The sequence below is a fragment of the Micromonas pusilla genome, assembly GCF_000151265.4.
Source record: "Micromonas pusilla CCMP1545 genomic scaffold MICPUCscaffold_9, whole genome shotgun sequence".
In the NCBI taxonomy this organism is placed as follows: domain Eukaryota; kingdom Viridiplantae; phylum Chlorophyta; class Mamiellophyceae; order Mamiellales; family Mamiellaceae; genus Micromonas; species Micromonas pusilla.
Window position 1 is genome coordinate 167647 of NW_003315890.1, and position 21307 is coordinate 188953.

General features: G+C 67.3%; 9 protein-coding genes across 9 annotated transcripts; 5 read left to right on the top strand and 4 right to left on the bottom strand.

The window, feature by feature from the left end:
* Positions 1-673: 673 nt before the first annotated feature.
* ASP2 (aspartate aminotransferase) lies at positions 674-2254 on the top strand (the record flags this gene model as incomplete). Its single annotated transcript, XM_003060825.1, has 2 exons — positions 674-1159; positions 1346-2254. 2 exons carry the CDS (start codon positions 674-676, stop codon positions 2252-2254), a joined length of 1395 nt encoding a protein of 464 aa, XP_003060871.1.
* Positions 2255-2369: 115 nt separating this feature from the next.
* Positions 2370-3191, bottom strand: MICPUCDRAFT_60550 (uncharacterized protein; the record flags this gene model as incomplete). The annotated part of the gene is made up of 1 exon (XM_003061081.1): positions 2370-3191. One exon carries the CDS (start codon positions 3189-3191, stop codon positions 2370-2372), a length of 822 nt encoding a protein of 273 aa, XP_003061127.1.
* A 427-nt stretch (positions 3192-3618) lies between these two features.
* Positions 3619-4137, top strand: MICPUCDRAFT_60551 (uncharacterized protein; the record flags this gene model as incomplete). Its single annotated transcript, XM_003060826.1, has 1 exon — positions 3619-4137. One exon carries the CDS (start codon positions 3619-3621, stop codon positions 4135-4137), a length of 519 nt encoding a protein of 172 aa, XP_003060872.1.
* Positions 4138-4233: 96 nt separating this feature from the next.
* MICPUCDRAFT_60552 (uncharacterized protein) lies at positions 4234-8688 on the top strand (the record flags this gene model as incomplete). The annotated part of the gene is made up of 5 exons (XM_003060827.1): positions 4234-5405; positions 5570-5784; positions 5947-7093; positions 7277-8349; positions 8492-8688. 5 exons carry the CDS (start codon positions 4234-4236, stop codon positions 8686-8688), a joined length of 3804 nt encoding a protein of 1267 aa, XP_003060873.1.
* A 182-nt stretch (positions 8689-8870) lies between these two features.
* MICPUCDRAFT_60553 (uncharacterized protein) lies at positions 8871-10967 on the bottom strand (the record flags this gene model as incomplete). Its single annotated transcript, XM_003061082.1, has 1 exon — positions 8871-10967. One exon carries the CDS (start codon positions 10965-10967, stop codon positions 8871-8873), a length of 2097 nt encoding a protein of 698 aa, XP_003061128.1.
* Positions 10968-11146: 179 nt separating this feature from the next.
* On the bottom strand, positions 11147-14856 carry MICPUCDRAFT_60554 (uncharacterized protein; the record flags this gene model as incomplete). The annotated part of the gene is made up of 5 exons (XM_003061083.1): positions 11147-11411; positions 11516-12621; positions 12813-13968; positions 14114-14361; positions 14454-14856. 5 exons carry the CDS (start codon positions 14854-14856, stop codon positions 11289-11291), a joined length of 3036 nt encoding a protein of 1011 aa, XP_003061129.1. The 3' UTR covers positions 11147-11288.
* A 574-nt stretch (positions 14857-15430) lies between these two features.
* On the top strand, positions 15431-16890 carry CAO (chlorophyll a oxygenase; the record flags this gene model as incomplete). The annotated part of the gene is made up of 2 exons (XM_003060828.1): positions 15431-15841; positions 16051-16890. The coding sequence occupies 2 exons, from the start codon at positions 15431-15433 to the stop codon at positions 16810-16812; spliced, it is 1173 nt and encodes a 390-aa protein (XP_003060874.1). The 3' UTR covers positions 16813-16890.
* Positions 16891-16963: 73 nt separating this feature from the next.
* On the top strand, positions 16964-19087 carry MICPUCDRAFT_60556 (uncharacterized protein). The gene is made up of 3 exons (XM_003060829.1): positions 16964-17751; positions 17956-18160; positions 18329-19087. Exons 1-3 carry the CDS (start codon positions 17005-17007, stop codon positions 19000-19002), a joined length of 1626 nt encoding a protein of 541 aa, XP_003060875.1. The 5' UTR covers positions 16964-17004; the 3' UTR covers positions 19003-19087.
* Positions 19079-21215, bottom strand: MICPUCDRAFT_60557 (g2-like myb-family transcription factor; the record flags this gene model as incomplete). The annotated part of the gene is made up of 3 exons (XM_003061084.1): positions 19079-20119; positions 20310-20432; positions 20612-21215. 3 exons carry the CDS (start codon positions 21213-21215, stop codon positions 19248-19250), a joined length of 1599 nt encoding a protein of 532 aa, XP_003061130.1. The 3' UTR covers positions 19079-19247.
* Between the last annotated feature and the right edge of the window lie 92 nt (positions 21216-21307).

The following is a 21307-nucleotide window of genomic DNA, read 5'->3' on the forward strand; positions in this document are numbered from 1 at the left end:
CGTCCTCGTCGACGTACACCTCCGCGTCGTCGTCGTCGTCGTCGTCGTCGTCGTCGTCGTCGCTGCCGCGCGCGACGTCGAACGCGTCGCGCGTGTCGGCGTCGTCCGACGCGCGGAGCGACGCCATGAGCGCTTCGAACGGGTCCGCGCCTCCCGCCAGCGCGGGGATCGCGTCGCGCTCCATCGCATCTCGCGTCGCTTCGCCGTCGCCGTCGCCGTCGCCGTCGCCGTCGCCGTCGCGTCCTCCTCGGCCGCCGCGGCCGCCTCCTCCTCCGCGGCCGCCTCGGCCGCCGCGGCCGCCGCGACCGAATCCGCCGCCGGATCGGCCGCCGTCGGCGCCGTCGCCGTCGTCGTCGCGGTACGACCGTCGGAACTTCCCTCCGCCGCGGCCGCCGGTGTGCCCAGCCTTCCACGCGTCCGCGGCGGAGAGCTTCTTCGCGCGCGCCGCCTTCCCGGCGGCGGAGCGCGGCATCGTCGTCCAGTCAGCGCGCGCCGCTCGGAGTGCGAACGCCGTCGCGGCGGGTCCCGTCCGCGTCCGAGAAAAAACTTCCGCACTGATGAGCTCCGCGGTTTCGACACGGATCGATACTGACCCGTCGTCGGCACTCGCGCGCGCGCCTCGCGCCGCGTCCGCCCTCTCCCTCGCGACCGCGCGCGCGCGCCGATCGCCACGATGGCCGCGGTCGTCGCGAGCTCGACCCTCCGCGTCCGCGCGCTCGCGCTCGCGGCGAGGCGCTCGCGCGTCGCCGCGTCCGACCACGGGGCCCCGGGCCACCTCCGACGCGTCGCCGCGGTCGGCCCGGTCCGATCGGTCCGATCGCGTCGCGCGCTCTCCGCGCGCGCGGAGGTGGACCAGTCGCTGAACCCGCGCGTCGCCGCGCTGCGCCCGTCGAAGACGATGGCGCTGACGGACCTCGCGCGCGCGATGAAAGAGAGCGGCCTGCCCGTCATCGGCCTCGCCGCGGGCGAGCCGGACTTCGACACCCCGGCCGCGATCGTCGAGGCTGGACGCGACGCGATAACCCGAGGCTTCACGCGGTATTCCCCCAACACGGGCACGGAGGCGCTGAGGAAGGCGGTGTGCGAGAAGCTTAAGGAGGAGAACGGGTTGGTGTACGCCCCGGAGGAGATCGTCCTGAGCAACGGCGCGAAGCAGTCCGTCGCGCAGGCGCGTTCTATACACTGGTTCCCATACGACCACGTTCGCGTGGTGAACGCCGATCCTTAAGGACTTTTCCCGGCGTGTCTCTCCGCCCACACCTCGCTTTCAATCCCCGACCTCGACGCCTTTCAACTCCAACTGACGCCTTTCAACTCCACCCCGACGTTCGCTTCCGTCGCGCAGTCCGTCATGGCGACGACGGGCCCCGGGGACGAGGTCATCATCCCGGCGCCGTACTGGGTCAGCTACCCCGAGATGGTCCGCCTCAGCGGCGCGGATCCGGTGATCGTCCAAACCACCTCGGACGAGGGTTTCCTTCTCACCGCGGAGAAGTTGAAAGCGGTGTTGAAACCGAGCTCGAGGCTGTTGATCCTGTGCTCGCCGTCGAATCCCAGCGGCGCGGTGTACTCGAGAGAGGCGCTGGAAGCGATCGCCGACGTCGTCCGAACGCACCCGAGACTCTTGGTCCTCGCGGATGAGATCTACGAACACATCACGTACGCGCCGGCGACGCACGTCTCGTTCGCGGGGCTGCCGGGGATGATGGAGCGGACGCTCACGGTGAACGGGTTCAGTAAAGCGTTCGCAATGACCGGCTGGCGTCTCGGGTACCTCGCCGCGCCGAGGGCGTTCGCGAAAGCCACGGCGACGATCCAAGGCCAGATCACGAGCGGGCCGTCGTCCATCTCGCAGCAAGCCGCGATCGCGGCGTTGGGACTCGGCCTCAACGGCGGCGCGCCCGTCGCGGCGATGAAGAAGGCTTTCGAGACGCGCCGCGATTTCGTCGCCGCGCGCCTCTCGAACATCCCCGGCGTGAAACTCGACGTCCCCGCGGGCGCCTTCTACGTCTTCCCGGACGTCTCCGCGCTCGTCGGCGACGGCGCCAGCGCGGAGGGGTTCGGCCCCGTCGCGGACGGCGACGAGCTGTGTCGGTACCTCCTCGAGAAGGCGCAAGTCGCGCTCGTGCCCGGGAGCGCGTTTGGCAACCCGGAGTGCGTTCGGATATCATACGCGGCGAGCGACGACACGCTGAAAGAGGCGCTGGATAGGATCGAGAAGGCGCTGAACCCGGAGGTGTACACGCGGCCGTGAGCGGAGTGGAGCGGCGGGCGGGTGGGAGGGTCAGTTATTACTCGTGTGATACCCACAGGAAGGACCTGAAAAGTAAACTACGCGTATTACGACTACGCGCGTCTCGACCGTCGCCTCACGGTTCGCCGGCTACGAAAGCGTCGACCGGGGCGCCGCCGCGCTCGCCGCCGTTCCCTCGAAATAAGCATAACGACTCGAACGGCCCGAAGCCGCATTTGAACGCGTCTCCGACGTTTAACTCGTCGATCGCGAACGGAGGACTCGGCACGAACATGTTCCCGCCGTCGTACACGACGGAGGTTCGCAACTCCCAAAAGTCAGCCGGCGAATTTATTCGAAAGTCAGCCGCGTCAGCCGCCGCGTCCGAAGACGGCTTCGGCTTCGCGATGCGGACGTAGTGGTTTTCAAAGGATCCGAGCAGGTTGCACGTCAAGGCTCTGAGCAGGTTGCGTATCATTAAGACCAAGGAGCCCAGGCCGTACGCTAAGACTTGGCGCATGAATAGGAGCACCCCGAAGCCGACGAGGCACGGCAGAAACACTGGCATGCACAGCCTGGTAATCAGACGGTCGGACAGGCTGTCGTCCTCCACGTCTAAACAACAGCAGTACTTGTCCTCGCGGTATAGCCCGCAGCACTTCGTGCGTTTATTCTTCTTCGCATCCTCCGCCTCCGTCGGCGGCGCGACCGGCGGCGGCGGCGGCGGCGCGGCGCGCTTTATGTTCCCGCCATTCACGAACCACAGCGCGTCGAATAGCACGGGGAGGTAAAGGAGTCCCAGGCACGCGTAGACGAACGACCCCCCGGGGCGGAGCTCGCGCGCGGGAATCTTGGCGACGACGTGCAGCACCGTGTACGAAGTTTCGCTGCCGTGCTCGTTCGACCTCGTCGTGTCTTCAATCTCGACCGCCGTCGCCTCGAGGGTGCGCCACGGCATCGTTCGTTCGGTCGCGCGGGATGGATGAGAGAACGATGATGAATTATTACGAACGTTCGATGATCACGTTCGCCATGAGACAGCCTCCCCGAGAGGCGCGTTTCGGGGCTCGGCGCCGACGCGCGCGGCGGGCGCGAGCGGACGGCTCGCGGACGAGCCGAGCGCGCGACGCCGCTCCGAGAGCGAACCCGCCGGCCGCGCGTGCGCCGCGTCGGACGCGCGCCGACCGAAGTGATTACGTACGTTCACATCCCAGCTGTGTCGTCCATGACCAGACCAGACATGACACACAACAGTTCTGTCTCGATTCGCGTCCTCGTCGACCACTGCGTCGCGCACCCCGGGCGAACGCGCGCGGAACCTGCGCGGGACGCTCGCCGAGACCGCGGACGTCGCTCGGCTCCCGCGGCGCGGCACGCACCGCGCGATGCCGCCGATATCCCCGCTCGCGCGCGAGCCGTCCGTGCGCCGAATCTTAGACGAAGCGCAGCTCCTCGCGGCGGATTCGCCGAGCGCGCCGTCCGAGGCGACGCCGCGCGCGGTCTCCTTCGCGATGCGATCGCCGCGGGAGGAGGAGCAGGAGGGGGAGGCGGCGGCGGACGACGACTCCGCGTCTTCGTCGCCGCCGCCGGCGCCGCCGCTCCTCGGGGAGATCGTCGACGCGGACGCGGACGCGGACGGACCGCGACCGGACGCCGCGCGCGAGGAGGAGACGACGACGACGACGACGACGGGCGGATCGCCCGACGACGACGACGACGACGGCGGCACCCCGCGGGTCGATCCGAGGACGGAGCCGTCGTCGCCGGAGTCCCCGTACCCGCGCACGCCGTCCTCCGAGGCGACCTCGAACGAGGCGACCGCTGGCCTGAGACGCGGCGGGAAACGCCGCGAGCGCTCGCGTCGAGGAGCGTCCGTCGCGTTGGACTCCGCGTCTAACAACTAATCGCAGAATCCCACGTCGACCGCGGTTTGTTCGTCCGACCCGGACCCGTCGACGACGACGCCGGCGCGAAAGTCCTCCGCGGAGCTCCCGCTGGACATGTGGGACAAGAGGGGTAACCTGAAGATCGGTATCGCGCTCGCGAGGGCGGTGAAGGGCGCGGGGGACGGCTCGGGAGAGCCCGGCGGCGGCGGCGGCGGCGGCGGCGGCGGCGGCGGCGGGGAGCCCGAAGGCGGCATCTGGGCGCCGGAGAATCTCTCCGTCGCCGACATGACCACGGAGCAGTACCGTCTCCTGTACTTGATCGCGCGCGTGCAGAGGGCCGTCGCCGTCGCGGAGGACACGAGGCCCGAAGACCAGAAACACGCGGAAGAGATGTACGACCCGTGGAGTCGTAAGATCTCCAGACGACGCAGCGCCATCTCGCGCCGCGAGAGCGAGAAGACCGACGGGAGTCGCGACGCCACCCCGGGGAACTCGAGGCAGGGAAGCAACAAGGTCGCGCCGTCGCTCTCTCGGAAGAATAACCTTAACCTTACTAGCGGCGAGGGAGTCGACGGAGGAGGAGGCGAGTCCGCGGTCGCGGAGGCGGCGCGACGGCTCGCGGGCGGAGTACCCGGGTTATCGGGCGGCGCCGGCGCCGGGGCGAGTCGACTCGGCGAGATGCTTCGGCGCGCCACCACGAACCTCGTGAACCAGCTTCGCACTGCGTACATGCTCTCGCGCAGCGGGCACGGCCTCAGCGGCGCGCACGGCGACGACGGCGACGAGTCGTACAGCTCGCGGTGGGTCCACCGAACGTCCATTCTCGTGTACGTGTACGAGGCGATTCTTCTCGAAGTCCTGGACTACGACTTCGCGCCGTCGAACGAGTTCACGGGCATGGGCGCGGTGAACATGAACGTGTCCTGGGAAGCCGTGGACGACCTGAGCGACCTTCAGAACATGGGTCTGATCGCGCGCCTGAAGCTCGCGACGCGGGAACAGTTCACGTCGACGTCCTATCAAGTCTTACCCGCGGGCATCGCCGCGCTGCGGAACATCAAACAGGAGGATAAGGACGCGATCGACGCTTTCTTGACCCAGGGCGTGCTCGGCGATACCCCCGCGACGCTCAACGCGCTCGCGAAGGAGCGCTTCACGCACGGCTCGCCGTTCGACGTCAGGGTGGACGCGATCACGAAGGACTTCATCCTCGTCGATCCGGACGGCCGCGAGCGGTTCAGGCGCGTTCTATCTTACACTGTTCCCCATACGACCCCGTCCGCGTGGTGAACGCCGATCCTTAAGGACTTTTCCCGGCGTCTGCATCTCTCCGCCCAGGGTCCCTCGCTTTCAATCCCGACACACCGCGCGCGACGCCTTTCAACTCCGCTTCTGACGCCTTTGAACTCCACCCCGACGTTCGTCGCTTCGTACGGGCAATCACCCTCAGCACCATCACCGACTTTGAGGACGTCTCGTACGTGTGCTCGCCGTACCTCCCGGACTGCCTGCGACCGGAGCGCACGACGACGCGGACGAACCGGCCGTTTTCGGACTTTAGCGAGCTCGCGCACGTCGCCGCCGCGGGGGAACACACGCTTCGAGAGGAGGGCGACACGCACGTCGTCGTGTCCGGGTTGAAAATTATAACGTCGCAGTACCTCGGTCCGTACACTGGTTCCCGTACGACCGCGTCGGCGTGGTGAACGCCGTTTCTTAAGGACTTTTGCCGTCGTATCTCTCCGCCAACCTTCCGCTTTCAATCCCCGTCCTCGACGCCTTTCAACGCCAACTGACGCCTTTCAACTCCACCCCTCCGGGAACCAGTGAACGGACCGAACGAGCTCAACGCGTTGAACGAAAAGCTCATGCTGCACGCGTCCAGAGGGGAGATACGAAGCGGTCAGAGCGGGCTCGTCAGCACGAAGATCGACGCGTCGCCCTCGAGCACGACGTTCGACGTCCAGATGAGCGGCATGGCGGCTATTTTCCCGATGGACTACGTCCGGTCGCGGCTGGCGAACTTCGAGTCCAAGGTGTACTTGCCCGAAGACCCCGGGGTGGTGCAGGTGGAAAACTTCGGGATTCACCTCCACGCGAACGGGCAGGTGGTGTTCGGCGTGATTGTCGACTCCGTGCAGTCGCACGTGAAGGACGGCATCCCCGTCGACCTCGTCGCGCGTCTGGTGTTCGACCTGCACGAGGATTCGTCGTCGACGCTCGAGTCGATAAGCTCGTCGCACCAGCGGCTGTTGATGACGTCGCTGCGCAGCAAAAAGAGCAAGAAAGTCGCGGGCGCGGATAATCACGCGAGCGCGCACGGCGCGACCATGAGCGTCGTGGACCTGGGCGCGAGGACCGAGCGTCGAACGCGCCGCTCGAAGAAGGCCGGTGGCGGGGAGGGGGGCGGCGGCGGCTTGTTGGGGTACTTTCAGCGCCTCTTCGCGGCGTCGCGCAAGAGGGCGAAGAGGAAGTCGAGGATGAAGCGCGCGGCGACGCGCCGCGAGTCGATGAAGCGCGGCGGCAGCGGCAAGGCTGGGAGCGGCGAGGCCGCCGGCGGCGGCGCGTTGTCGCCGTCAGACTCGGCGCATCCCATGTGGTATTCCGACGACAGCAGCGATAATTACAGCGAGGACGACGAGCTCGACGACACGCCGTCGAAAACCCGCGATTCGTTCGTGGGTCGCGGGAAGGTGATGTACGCGAGCGGGGGCCACTCCGCCAGCGTCGTCGCGACGAAGTCGCAGTTTTCCATGTTCACGATGTTTCTCTGCGAGGAGATCCGAGCGCCCACGCTGTCGAACGTCCCGGTCGGGGAAACCCCCGCGCGGTTCGACGTGACGTACTTCATGGACGGCGAGGACAACGAGAATGAAATCTCGCAAATCACCGGCAGGGTCCGAAACGCCGCGGACCTTCCGGACGGCGGCGTCGTCATCGCGGGCGAGAAGGGCATCGTCGTCTCCGGGATCTGGTGCGTTTCTTTCCCCTCCGTTCCGTCCGTCGTCGTCGTTTCTCTCTCCGCCCACCGCCCCTCGGTTTCGATTTGACGCTCGACCCGCGCGATCGATCGATCAATCCTCGCGACTTCGGCTGACGCGCCGCGCCCCCCAACGATCTCCGCCCCACCGTTTTTCGTATCGGCGACGACCTTCAGCGCGAAGAAGTTTGAAAACGTGTTGGTCACGCACGCGGCCATCATGTCCCGCCGGATATTCGTCTCCACGTTCTTCCACCGCCTGTTCGAGATGGAGTCCGAGATCGACAGCATTCAGCTCATGATCGCTACGCACATCGGGAAGCCGTCCGGCCTCGCGGAGATCAGGCGGCGCGTCATGGTGGCGTGCAAGCAAGCGTCGCTTCTGGACGCGTTGCTGACGCAAGTGAAGACGTCGTCGCACTCGCTGCCGGATATCTCCGAGGAGGACGCGCGCACGCACGCGAACGATCCGAGCTTCGAGATTCTCCTCGAGACGCTCGAGACGAAGGACTACCGCGAAGAGCTCGTCGTTCGGTTGAAAGACCTCGAGAGCCTTCTCAAGTGCGCGCGCCTCGGATTAGACTCGCTTCGCGAAAACACAGACGTCATCTCCGAGGTGCAGATGTTCAAGCTCCAGGAGAGCTTGCAGTCGAACACGCGCAACCTCGAGTCGCTGTTCCGCGCGAACGAGTCCTCCGCGAACTCGCTTCAGCTCATGCAGCTCATCATCGGCGGTTCCCTCGCGTTCTCGGTGATGGACCGACTCGTCGGGAACTGGAACCTCCTCGACGCGTCGTGGGGACGCGACGTCTTCGACGCGTTCATCGACCCGCCGGCGTTGTGGTTGATCATCTCGTTGCTGTTCTTCGCGCTCATCGTCCTCACGCTGCAGTACGCGCTGAAGCGCATGCTCGAGAAGGCGAGCGCGGACATCAACCTTCGTTACTCCCTGCACGTCAAGATTTCCATCCTCGCGCTTCGTCGGTTCTTGAAACGTCACGAGCTGTACAGCGAAGAGGCGGACACGGACGTGGAGGGGAACAACGTGTACAAGGCGACGTGGGAGGAGCCCGCGGAGGCGTACGAGGGCGCGAGCGTGCGCGTGGAAATCACCGTGGACCAAGGCCACGCGCGTCTGTCTACGCTGACGTTGAAGTACAACCGAAGAAGCGGGACGCTGAGCGTGCAAGAGGTGCAGGAGCGGTTCTTCGGCGAGCTCGTCGTCGCGGGGGTCATCCTGGACGCTTCGGGTGCGCGCCGTAGCGTACAAAACGTTTTTCACCCACCCCTCGCTCGATTTCAACATACTATACTGTATGATCGCGTCGGTCCCTTCCTTTCAACTGACCGATGAACGAACTTTTTTCGCACGCACGGCATCGCCCCCATCAGAGCTCGGCGAGCTGTTCCACAACGAGGAGAACGAGGAGGACAAGCTCAACGCGTTGATGGAGATGAAGCGCTCGAGGGAACGCGCGAAGAAGTTGCGGCATCAGAGAGGGAACCGGCAGAGGGTGAAGATCATCGAGCGGACGCCGAGGCTGCGAGGCTCGTCGAAGAATGGGTTGAGCCTGAAAAAATCTGAATGAATAATCGGGCTATCGGGGGGGGGGATGCGAGGAGAAGAGACGACGGGACGGGACCCGTCGCGAGAAATCGCGTTCTCTCTGAAATAACCTTAACTTCAAAAAATCTACTACGAGTACGGACGCGGCGTCATCGAATCGATCGCCGATCTTCTCCTTAATCATCGTCATCAGATCATCAGATCTCACGCGTCGATCGCCTCGCGCGCGGCGAGCAACTCCCTGAGCTGCTCCTCCTTCTCCTCCTTGATCCTCGCCGCTTTCTCCGCGGCTCGCACCAGCAGCCAGCTCCGTAGCGTCCGTCGAAGTTTGTCCCCGTGCAGGCGAATCGCAATCTTCTTCAACGCCTCCCCCCGGACTTTCTTCAGCGCCCGCTTCGCCTCCTTCGCCTCCGCCTTCGCTTTCTTCGCCTTGGCGTCCGCGGGATTCGTTCCCGCGACGGCGGCGGCGTTCGGCGACGCGTTTTTGGACTTTGACTTTTTCGACGCCTTCTCTGCGGACGCCGCCTGCTGCTGCTGTAGAGCCATCTGCTGCTGCATCGCGAACGCGGCTTGCTGCTGTTGAAAGGCGAGCATCTGCTGGTACTGCTGGTACTGTTGAAATTGTTGAAACTGCTGCGCGGCGGTGAACGAGTCGTAGGACTCCGCGCCGCTTCCCGCGCCGCTAAACGCGGGCGACGCCGCCGCCGCGCCCGCGCCCGCGCCCGAGCCCGTCGGGGTGACCATCGCGTTCATCGCGTTCATGTTCATCGGGTTCATCGGGTTCGTCATCGGGTGCATCGCGCCGCCGTACGCGTGTATCGCGGACCGAAGCGACGCGGGGGTATCGTTTTCATCCCGCGCGCTTCCCTCCTCGGAGTCGACGTCCGAGTCGTCGAGGGACGTCTCGTCGTCCTCGTCTTCGCTCTCCTCGCCGTCCGACGGTTCGTAATCCGAATCGTCCTCCTCCTCCTCCTCCGCATCCTCCGAGACCGAGCCGGCGTTGAGATCGGTCTTATCCAGCTGCGGCGGCGTCTCCGGCCCGTCGTCCTCCTCCTCCTCCTCTTCGTCCTCTTCCGAGTCGAACCCGAGCCCTCTCGACGCGGTCTTCCCTCCCGCGATCGTCGGCGTCGGGATCAACCCTCTGATGAGGTCCCGTCCAACCTGGTTCGCCTCCTCGAATATCGCGTCGGCGTCGGACTCGCCGGCGATAGCGACGGCACCCTCGTCGGCACCCTCGGGCGCGAGCGCCGCGGCGGCGGTCTTCGACGTCGGCGGCTCCGGAAGCGGCGTGAGCCAGCTCATCGGGTCGCCGCCGCGCTCCGCGTCTTCGACGTCGACGTCGAACGTCAAGTTTAAATCGAGCTCCGCACGCGCGTCGTATTCGAGGTCCTCGAGCTCCGCGTTCGCGATCCCTTCGAGCATCCAGGCTTCGAGCGCGTTCGTGGACTCCTCCTCCGCGCGGATGCCATCGAGCATGTATTTTTCGAGCGCGTTCTCCTCCTCCGCCGCCTCCGGGACGTCTTTGCCCATCGCTCGTAACGCCTTGCGGGCGACAGTTTCCTTAACGCCGCCGAGTGTTCTCAAAAACCCGCGCGCGATGTCGCCGGCGCGCGCGCGCGCGGCCGCGCGATGCTGCGGCCGCGCGGCGGCGGCGGCGGCGGCGGCGGCGGCGGGCGCGGCGAGCGTCCACGCCAACGCGAGAAACGACGCGCTCGGGTCCGCGGCGAGCTTCCTCGCCGGCGGTCTCGGGGTCGGGGTCGGGGTCGTCGCGGGCGTGGCGCGTTCGGTCAGCGTCACCGACTCCAGGGTCGACGCGGTCGGCGCGGGCGCGACGACGGGTTCGGCCAGTTTCGCGGGCGCCGCGGACGCGGACGCCGCCTCGAGCGGCTTCGTCATTCGCATCGTCGTCGCCACGCGCGTCACGACGGCGTCGTCCGTGAGCGTGACGACCGCGTCCACGGCCTCGCCCGCGACGACGGCGACGGGCGCGGGCGCGGGGACGTCGACCGGTTTCGCGGCGATCGTCGTCGTCGTCGTCGTCGTCGTCGTCGTCGCGGACTCGAGCGACGACTTCGGGACCGTCCGAGGCGCGACGCGCGGCTCGACGGGCGCTCCACCCGCTCTCGTCGCGAGAAAGTCCGACGCGCTCGCGACGGCGTCGATCGGGTGCGTCTTCGTCGCGCGCATCGCGCGTCTTCTCGCCGCGAGGATGTCGAGCTCGCGCTCCTCGCCCGCGCGGAGAAGCGGCGGAAGCGTCGGGGACTCCCCCGTGGACGTGACGACGGTGGGACCGGTCACCATCGCGGCGGTCTTGAGCTTCTTCGCTCTCGACGCGAGCTTCACGACGAGCGCGAGAAAGATGGTGTTCGCGCGCGGGGGTGACGCGCCGCGACGGCGAGGGGGAGGGCGCACGGCGGGAGGAGCGCGCGCGCGAGTGTCGCGGTGCCGCGCGCGGCCGTTGCGATTTTACAAACTCCAAGAAAAACTGCGCTTGAGCTGTCAACGGCTTTTTTTCCGTGATGTGCTCTGAGCGCCAGCCAGAAGAGTTTTTTTCATGAAGAGCACTCTGCGAGCGGGCGCGAGTCTGGTACGACGCGTCCGCGTCTGCTCTCTCCATTCCCCTCACACCGGCAACAACGGCGCGGCGTTCATCGCCACCTCGCGCCTCCCCTCCCCCACGTCCGCGTACAGCGTCGTCCGCAACCGCGGCGTCCGCCCCGCCCGCCGTATCGTCTCCTCCATCCTCTGAGGGTCGTTCCATACAAAAACGGTTCACCGGTCAGTTGAAAGAATTCGCGATCAAGTGTTGAAACCGGGCGATGGGTGAAAAACGTTTGTATAGAACGCACCTGAGGCCCGAACTCCTGCCCGCGGTCGCCGCCGGCGGCGCGCGTGATGCTCTCGTTCATCAGCGTGCCCCCGAGGTCGTTGCACCCGCACTCGAGCAGCAGCGACGCCATTTCCGGGCCCATCTTCACCCAGGACGCCTGAACGTTCTTCACACCCGCGGGGCCGAGCGTGAGGCGCGCGACGGCGTGGACGAGGATGCACTCGCGCAGCGTGGGGCCGCGCCGCGCGTCACCCGCGCGAAACGCCGGCGCCTCGAAGTGGACGAACGGCAGCGGCACGAACTCGGTGAACGTCGCCGGGTGGTTTGCTGACGTGGCAACCGACGTATGCCTTCTTGACGCTGCTGCCGTGTCAGTGTCCATACTATCGGACTCCCTTTTTCGATGACTTCTCGACGCGCTCGAGACGTGGACGCGTCGGAGCTCGAGGAGGTGCCTCGCCCACGCGTCCGGCCCGTCCGCGTCGACGTGTCCGAACATCATCGTCGACGTCGTCGGTATCCCGACCGCGTGCGCGGTCGACACGACGCGCAGCCACTCCTCGGACGTCAGCTTGTCCGGGCATATCTTCGCGCGCACGTCGTCGTGGAGAACCTCCGCGGCGGTGCCCGGGAGCGAGCCTAACCCCTCCGCTTTGAGCGCGACGAGGTAGTCGGAGATGGACAAACCTAACGTCTTCGCGCCGTGCGTTACTTCCAAAGGCGAAAACGCGTGCACGTGCATCTCCGGCGCGCCTCGCTTCGCCGCGCGCAGAATCTCGAGGTAATCCTCCCCGGTGAAGCTCGGGTGGATCCCGCCCTGCATGCACACCTCGTTCGCGCCTCGATCCCACGCCTCTCTCGTCCGCCTCGCCACCTCGTCCAACGACAGCAGATACGGCTTCCCGCGGAGTTCCTCCGCGGACGGGCCCTTGCTGAACGCGCAGAACGTGCACGCGAGCGTGCACACGTTCGTGTAGTTGATGTTCCGATTCACGCAGTACGTCACGACGTCGCCGCACTGGCGTTTCCGGAGGTCGTCCGCCGCGGTGCAGACGTGGTCAAAGTCCGCGCCGCGAGCGCGGAGAAGCGTCGCCGCCGCGTCGGCGTCCGCCGCGGCGTCGTGGACTGCGTTCGTTACACGTGGGGGATCGGTCAGTTGAAGGGCGTCTCATCGGTCGGGCGGGGCGTTGAAAGGGGGGAAGTGAGGTGCCCTCCTTCGCGGTGAAGCGCGACGCGACGACGAGACGACGGGAAAAGAGAGTCCTCGCGACGCGACGTTCGACGCGCGAACGGGATCGCGCGGGAAGCAGTCTCACCGTACGCCGACGACGACGCGAGCTTCGGGTCGCAACGCAGCGCGGAGCCTCGACGCGCGAGTCGATCGATCGCGTCTCTGATGGATTGGGAGACGCCGCCGCCGCCGGCGGCGGCGGCGGCGGCGGCCACGGCGCCGTCGACGCGGACGACGTCTTTCGCGCGCGGGAACCTCGCGACCCGCCACGACCGCGACGACCGCGAGGGCTCCGACGTCGCCGCCGCGGCTTTAGCTTCGGCTTCGGCTTCGGCTTCAGCTTCGGCTTCGGCTTCCTCCGCCGCGGCTTCTTCTCTCCCCGGGCACCACCCGTGCGCGCGGCCGAAGCCTTCCGAGTCGGATAACACGCGGACGTGCGGCGCCACCGCGGGATCCATCCACGCGTCGCACCCGCCTTTGACGAAAGATCCAGACGCCGCCGAATGCGTGGACGCCGACGTGGACGCGGACGTCGATTCGACGACGTATCTCGGCTGCGCGGCGAGTCGCGGGACCAACGAATACCCCTCCGCGAGCGACGCGGCCGCGAGCGCGTCGAGCTCCGGCCACGGCGCCTCCGGGGAGACGTGGTCTGGCGTCACCCCCGGGGAGATCCCGCCCCAGTCGGAGACGCCAGCGCGGAGAAGCCTCCGCCAGTTGCGCGCCTTCCCGCCAACCCCCCCCCCGCCGACGTCGTCCGGCTCCGGCGTCAGGTTCGGCGGGACCTGGATCACCCCGCTCGGCCCGAAGATCAGCCGCGCGCACGCGGCCGTCCACAGCAGCTCCTCGAACTCTGGCTCCGGCGCCGACGCCATCCGCGTGCCGATCTTGGCGCGAAAATTCTGCACCAAAACCTCCTGCACGTGCCCGCCGCCTCTCCTGTCCGCGTCCCTGATGGCGAACAGCGCGTCCAGACGCTCATCGCGCGTATCCCCGATCCCGATCAACACCCCGGACGTGAACGGAACGCGCAGCTCGCCCGCGAGATCGATCGTTCGCAACCGCGCCGCCGGGCGTTTGGACTCGCACCCTTCGTGCGCGCCCCCCGACTCGAAAAGCCGCTCCGAGACGCTCTCGAGCATCAACCCTTGCGAGGCGGATACCGTGCGCAGTAACGCGACCTCGTCGCGCGTTAACACCCCCGCGTTCACGTGCGGCAGCAGCCCCGTGCGCCGCAGAACCTCAGGGCCGTTCCATACAAAGCGATGTCGGGGTGGAGTTCATAGGCGTCAGACGGAGTTGAAAGGCGTCGCGGGCGGGGTTCGAAAGCGAGGGACCCTGGGCGGAAAGATGCGCCGGGCAAAGTCCTTAAGGATCGGCGTTCACCACGCCGACGCGGTCGTATGGGGACCAGTGTGAGATAGAACGCGCCTCGGACGCGCAGTGCGCGACGTACGCCGTCGTCGACGCGAAGGGACCGCCCGGCAGCGATCGCAACGCCTCGGCGGCTTCCGCGTACCTCGCCTCCGGGCGATCGCCCAGGGTGAACAGGCACTCCGTCGCGCCCGCGAGTCGCCCGCGCTCCGCGACCGCGACGACTTCCTCGACGGTCATGTACACGTCCGATTCGGACCCTGTGGGCGGAGAGAGACGACGGCGAAAGTCCTTAAGGATCGGCGTTCACCACGCGGACGGGGTCGTATGGGGACCAGTGTATAGAACGCACCTGATGGGTCCTTCGCGAACGTGCAGTAGCCGCACGCGTCTCGACACGCGAACGTGAGCGGGACGAACACCTTTGGCGAGAAGGTCACGACGCGAGGGTTCGCGCCGAGGGCGCGGACCGCGCCCGCGGCGGCGACGAGCTCGTCCAGGGACGCGCGGGAGATCAGCGCGTCGATCTCGTCGCGCGTGAGGTCGCGCGCGAGCGTCTCGGCCGCGATCGCGTCGGCGGTGGCGAGATCTGACGGCGACGGCGACGACGGCGACGCGGCGGCGGCGGCGGCGGCGGCGGCGGCGGGTCGAGATCTCCCCCGCCGCGCCGCCGCCGCGCGTCCGCGTCGTGCGCGGTGCCGCGGACGCGGCGTCGACGACGTCGACGCCGCGAGCGCGTCGGCCGTCGTCGACATGCGAGCGCGCGCGACGACGTTGTTACGAACAGAAGCGGCGGGGGCGAGCGCGAGATGGACTGGAGCTGGAGAGGAAAAGTTTAGAGTACGCGCGCGCGTAGTACGTTTTTGTCGCGTATGCGTTTGCAGACAGAGATCCCCGACCAATGAGAGCTCGCGCGCGGATCCGTCCAGTCGACAGCGCGGATTTACGAAGCGCGGTCGAGGCGCATCGACCGCATTTTCCCGCGGGCGATGGCGACGACCTGCGCGGCCGCGCGCGCCGCCCCGGCGCGCGCGCACGCGCGCGCGCGACGACACGTCAAGACGACGACGTGCGCGAGCTTAAACGGAAGGCCGGCGGGGAAGAAGGTGCGTCGCGTCGCGTCCGCGACCGCGTATTCCGAGCGCGCGTTCGATCGGGTGACATCCATCCGACGAACCGATACGAAGCGAACGCGCGCTCGATCGATCGCTCCGCGCGCGCGCTCGCTCCCTCGTCGAACGTCCCATCATCCCACTCGCGAACGTCATCCTCATCCTTCTCCTCCTCCAACTCCCTCCCTCCCTCCCGCAGTCGCGCGTGAACGCGGTGATGGCGCCCGAGGTGTCCTCCTCCCCCGCGCCCGTGGACGCCTCGAGGGGGGGCGCTGAGAAAGCCGCGCGCAGGCTCGGCATGGGACGAAGGTTCGCGGACGAGGTCTCCCTGGACAACCCCTCCGACGTCGGCGCGATCCGCAACTATTGGTACCCGATCCACTTCATCTCGAAGCTGAACAAGGGCGACGCGGCCACCTCCTTCGTGCTCTTCGGCGAGCGGTGGGAGCTCGTCGCCGACGACGACGCCGCCGTCGCCGCCGCGAAGACCGCCGTCGGCGTCTTCGGCCCGGAGTACGCGGAGACGCAGGCGCACCTGGTGGACGGCGCCGCACAGAGGTGGACGTGCCGCTCGCGCGACGACGCGACGCGCTTCCTCCCGATCGGGCTGCAGGACGGCCTCGTCATGGTGTGGCCCGGGACGTGTAAGGCGCGTTCTATCTCGCACTGGTTCGCATACGACCGCGTCGGCGTGGTGAACGCCGATCCTTAAGGACTTTTCCCGGCGCATCTCTCCGTCCACCCCTCGCTTTCAATCCCCGCCATCGACGCCTTTCAACTTCAACTGACGCCTTTCCAACTCCACCCCGACGTTCGCTCGTATGGAACGACCCTAAGCCCGACGTCGCGTTGCCGACGACGTTTACACCCCCGGCGGGGTACACGACGCACGCGGAGCTCATCATCGAGGACGTCCCCGTGGAGCACGGGCTGCTGATGGAGAACCTGCTGGACCTCGCGCACGCGCCGTTCACGCACACCGGGACGTTCGCGAAGGGCTGGGGCGTCCCCACGTTCGTCGAGTTCGTCACGTCGAAGCTCCGGAGGGAAGGGGACGGGTGGCAGGACATGGCGCGAGGGCTCACGCGCGAGGGGATCGGGCTGGGGTCGCAGCAGGGGTCGTGGAACCCGTACCCGATCGACATGAAGTTCGTCACGCCGTGCATGGTGGACTCGCACATCGGGATGTCGCAGGCTGGCGCCGCGGGGAAGGGGGCGCAGTTTGAAGAGGGCGTCCAGTGCGCGGAGTGCAGCAACCACCTCCACCAACTCCACGTGTGCGTGCCGTCCGAGCCCGGGCGGACGCGCCTGCTGTATCGGATGGCGCTCGATTTCGCCGGGTGGGCGAAGTACGTCCCGGGGATCGAGCTCGTGTGGACGGAGATGGCGAACCAGGTCTTGGGCGAGGACTTGAGGCTGGTGACCGGGCAGCAGGATCGGATGCGGAGAGGCGGACGGGTGTGGGCGCATCCGGTGGCGTACGATAAGCTCGGGCTGGTGTACCGCAGGTGGAGGAACTTCAGCGTTGGCGAGGCGTGCGACGTGAGCGCGGGTATCGGCGCGGAGGGCGCGGGGGAGACGGCGCAGCGGTCGCGGTGAGTAGTGAGCGGCTCGGGGTTCGTTCGTCGCTCCATCCCTATCATTCATTCCAATCAGATGTAAAAACACTTTTCGTATAAAAAACTTCTCGGACGTCGCACTGTAGTCCTCGCCGCGCGGCCGCACGCGCGCGTCGCCATGGGGAAGAAGAAAAACCGCGGTGGTCATCGCGACGAGGGCGGACCTCGCGCGATGGCGACGGCGACGGGAAGCTCCGGCGGGAAGCTCGAGAAGAGGAAGAAGAAGAAGAAGAAGACGACGGCGGTCGAGCGCGCGGGGAGCGGCGGCGGCGGCAACGCCAAAAAACCGACGACGACGACGGCGTCTCATCGTCCGACGAAGCCCCTCCTCCGCGCGGCGCCGCCTCCGCCGTCGTACCGCCTCAGAGGCACGTCCGGAAGTGACGACGACGACGACGACGCCGCGCCGTCGTTCCTCACGCCGTCGCACGCGGAGTACGAGCGCTGCATGAAGACATCCTACCTCGGGTTCCACGTGGACGACCCGAGCGCGCTGCCCGAGAAGACGCACCGCGAGATCGCGCGCGCGTTCGAGCGCATGGCGTCCGACGGGATCTTCCATCGCGACGTCCTCGCCGCGGGGAAGTCCGTCTCCCCGACGTTCGTCTCGCGCACGCTCCTCGGCGAGCGCGGGATGACGTATCACTACCAGCGGCTTCGCATCTTCGCGCACCCGTGGGACGAAGAGACGCAGCCGGACGCGTCGCATCCGTTTCGCGCGGTGAAGCGCCTGAACGACGCGCTCGTCTCGCGCTCGACCGCCGTCCTGCGCGCGTCGTCGGACCCGCGGCTCGGCGACGGCGTCGACGGCTCGTGCGACTTCAACGTGACGCTGATCAACCTGATGGAGCCCGCGAGTCGATGCGCGGAGGTCCCGCTGAAAGATGAAGCGCTCTTCGGGATGGGAAAGGCGCGTTCTGTTCGTTCTCCTCACGCTGACTGGTTCCCATACGACCGCGTTCGCGCGGTGCACGCCGTTCCTTGAGGACTTTACTTTCTCTCCCGGCGTTTCTCTCCGTCCATCCCTCGCTTTCGATCCCGACACACCGCGATGCCTTTCAACTCCATCTGACGCCTTTGAACTCCGCCCCGACGTCGCTTTGAATGATGGAACGACCCTAAGACGTCGGTGTCGTGGCACTCCGACTCGTCGCTTCAGGACGTCTCCACCGTCGCGGTGTATCACCAGACGGACGACGACGACGACGACTCGTGGGCGGTCGCGCTGAAAACCTTGGACGGCGTGACCCCCGCGATGCGGACGCCGCTCAGGTCGCGGGAGATGTACTACATGTTACGCGACTTCAACGCGCATCATCATCACGCGGGTGCGCGACGTGAACGACGAGACCGCCCGCGTCCCGATCGATGATCACGTCTTCACCCCGTCCTTCCCTTTCAACGTTCCCTTTTGACGTTCGTTCGTTCGTTCGACTGACCGACGCGCGCACCCACCCCGATCGCTCGCCTCGCCTTCTCTCGCCCGCCCGCGGCAGTGATCACCGGGGAGTCGCGGCGATTCAGCAGCACCCACCGCGTCGCCGTCGTCGCGAAGGACACGTTCGAGCACATCAAAACGCGGTGCGAGCGCGCGCTGCGTTTGCTTCCGGGGATCAAGAAGATCGCGCAGGTGGGTCCCGGCCCCGGCGACGACCTCGCGGCGTTCGCGAGGAGCGCGCAGATGATGGGCGAGACGCACCGAGAGTGCGAGTTTCAGTGGATTCGGATGTTTTGGCTGCAGGGCTCGCGGCACGCGGCGTCGCACTCGGCGTACTGGCGACAGAGGATCGCGGAGCTCACGCAAGCGTGGGACGCGATGGAGCTCGGGTATCGGTGGGCGTTGGACGCGCTGCGGGCGGGCGCGAGCACGGGCGCGATGCCCCTGCGCGCGTACGACGTCGTGTCGTACCTGCTGGAGGAGACGCGAGAGTTGCGGGCGGAGCACGCGCGGCGAAGCCGAGCGGGGGCGTACGAGGCGATGCCCGCGGACTGCCGCCCCGTGGACGAGCCGAAGTTTGACGAGAAGTCGCCGCTGCCGTTCGATCTGGGGCCCGTGTTGGCGACGCTCGCGGGGTGGAGGAGAGACGCGGAACGCGCGCAGACGACGACGACGGAGGGGGGATCGAAGACGAAGAAAGGGAAGCCCGGGAAAGGGTCGAAACGTCGGTAGACTATTATGAGATAGAGAGGGCTAGGACGTGCCGTAGACGAGGTACGAAGTAGCGGTATCGTTTATCGCGCGCGTATTTTACGTTGAAAGAATTCTTACTATAGACAAGCCGACGAGAAGAAATTCGCTCTTCTCTTCTCGCGGGCGTCGGCGGGGGTTCGTCGTCGAGTCCGGTCCGGTCCCGTCTCTCTTCTTCGTCGATCCGATCGTCGTTCGCTCGTCGCCGAGCTCGAGCTCTTCCTCCGTCACTTCCCGCCCTTCCCACCCTTCTCCCCCGCGCCCGCCCCCGCGGCGTTTGGCGCGCCCTGGGTCGTCGCGGGATCCCCCCCGTTCCTCTCCCCGTCGTTGCTCTCGTCCCCGCTGCTCGGGCGCTCGCACGAGTCTGGACGCGCGGCGTCGTCGTCCCCGCCATCGTCCCCGCCGCTGCCGCCGCCGCTACCGCCCGCGCCCGCGTCGGCGATGCCCCCGGAGGGTCCGCGGGTGATCTCGTCGCTCGGCCTCGCGCCAGTGACGACGACGCCGCCGGTGGTCTTCGTCGCGCCGCCGCCGCCGCCGCCGGAGCCGGAGTCGGTCCGCGCGCGCGCGTCGCGTTCGCCCCCCGCGCCCGAGCCCTGCCCGCTCCCGTCGCCGCTGCCGTTGCGTTCGCCGTCGCTGCCGCCGCCGTCGCTCCCGCCGCCGCCGGAGCCCTTCTCCGAGGTCTGATGGCCCTTCCCGGACCCGTCGCTCCCGCCGCCGGATCCGTCCGCGCTCCCGCCGTCGCCGCTGTTATCCTTCGCGTCGCGACGCTTCGCGTCGCCGTCGCCGTCGTCGCCGACGCCGCCGCCGCTGCCGTCGCCCTCGCTCCCGCCGCCGCTCCCGCCGCCCTCGCCGCTCGGCGAGTTCTCCATCGTGCTCTCGCTGCAGCCGCCGTGGAGCCGCTTGAGGTAGAGCCGGTACTTTTGAAGGTGCGACGCGACGTTCTCTCGCGTCAAACCGTCGACGTTCATGAGTTGCATGATCGTCTTCGGCACCGCGTTGCGAATGCCGAGGTGCGAAACCGCGTCGACGAATCGCTTGTGAAGCGGCGGCGTCCAGACGAGCCGCGGGCGTTTCAGCGCCTGCGCGTCGTCTTCGGAGCCTGTTGGGGGGGGGAGGAGTGTTAGGAGTGTTCGCGTTCGTTTCGTTCGGGGTCAGAGAGACGCTCGGGACGGCGGGTGGGACGAAAAAGCGTCGAGACGCGAAAAAGCGCAGATTTCAGATTCTGTTTGAGATATTTTCGGTTCGGGGGGGACACGACGACATCTCGCGCGCGCCGCGTCGGGACGCACCGTCCAGGTGGTGCGACATCGCTTCCTCTCTCGATCGCTTGAACGCCTCGAACGATCGCGAGTGCTCGACGCCGGCTTGATACGCCATCATCTGCTCGTACGACACGCTCGGATCCATGTGGCCTGGCGCGGGGAGGGAGAGGTCAGGACGCGACGAGAGCGACGATTTCTTTTTTCTAGAAAATATCTCTTTCGAGAAGGGGAGAGAAGAAAGAAAGTGGACCGATTTCGACGCGACCCCTCCGCGCTTCGTCGCGCCGCGGAGATCGCGAAGCGAGCGAAACGAGCGGTGGTCGACGCACCTTGCGCCGCGCCGATGCCAGGCCCCGCGTCCGGCCGCCTGCCGTACATCTCGTGCGGGTACATCCCCCGCGGATGCCCCCCTCCCTGGGCGTTCGAAAACGCGTTCGCGTTCCACTGCGCCAGCCCGTGGTAGCCGTACATGTTCGATATCGCCGCGGCCGCCGCGGCCGCGGCAGCCTGCTGCGCCTGCGCGTTCGCGTGCCCCGGCGCCCCCGGCTGTTGGTGCGCGAACCCTGCGTACGGCGGCGGCATCGGCGGCCGCGGCATCCCGGCGTTTGGATCGAAGTTCGCGGAGGGCGGCGCGTTGGTGTATTCCGATCCTCGAGACCCTCTGGAGTCGCGCGTGCCCCCGGAGACGGGCGGCGGCGGCGCGTGCGGGTACCGATACTGCGCGTTCATGAGCTGAATCCCGAACGCGGACGCCATCTGCGAGGAAAGCAGACGCGAGTCCGGCGGGGGGATGCTCGCGTCGATCGTCACCGCGCGCTTCCGCGCGGCCATCGCCCACTCCTCGGCTTCTTTCGCGAGGCTCTCGCCGCGCGCGTTTCCCTTTTCCGCATTCTGCGTCTCCTCCGCGGGCGCCTTCGCGCCCTCGGGCTTCATCGCGCGCGGTGCGATCGCGCGGTCGCGTGTGCGTGCGTGCGCGAAGTTCGAGCGCGTGCGTGCGGTCGACGACGCGGCGCGCGTCCAGTGTG

Excerpts from the sequence above, each read along its gene's own strand:
- MICPUCDRAFT_60556 (XM_003060829.1), top strand. The coding sequence starts at position 17,005 with ATGGCGACGGCGACGGGAAGCTCCGGCGGGAAGCTCGAGAAGAGGAAG. Across the intron at positions 17,752-17,955 it reads GGATGGGAAAGGCGCGTTCT|ACGTCGGTGTCGTGGCACTC; the intron begins GTTCGTTCTCCT and ends AACGACCCTAAG. Across the intron at positions 18,161-18,328 it reads CGCGCATCATCATCACGCGG|TGATCACCGGGGAGTCGCGG; the intron begins GTGCGCGACGTG and ends CGCCCGCGGCAG.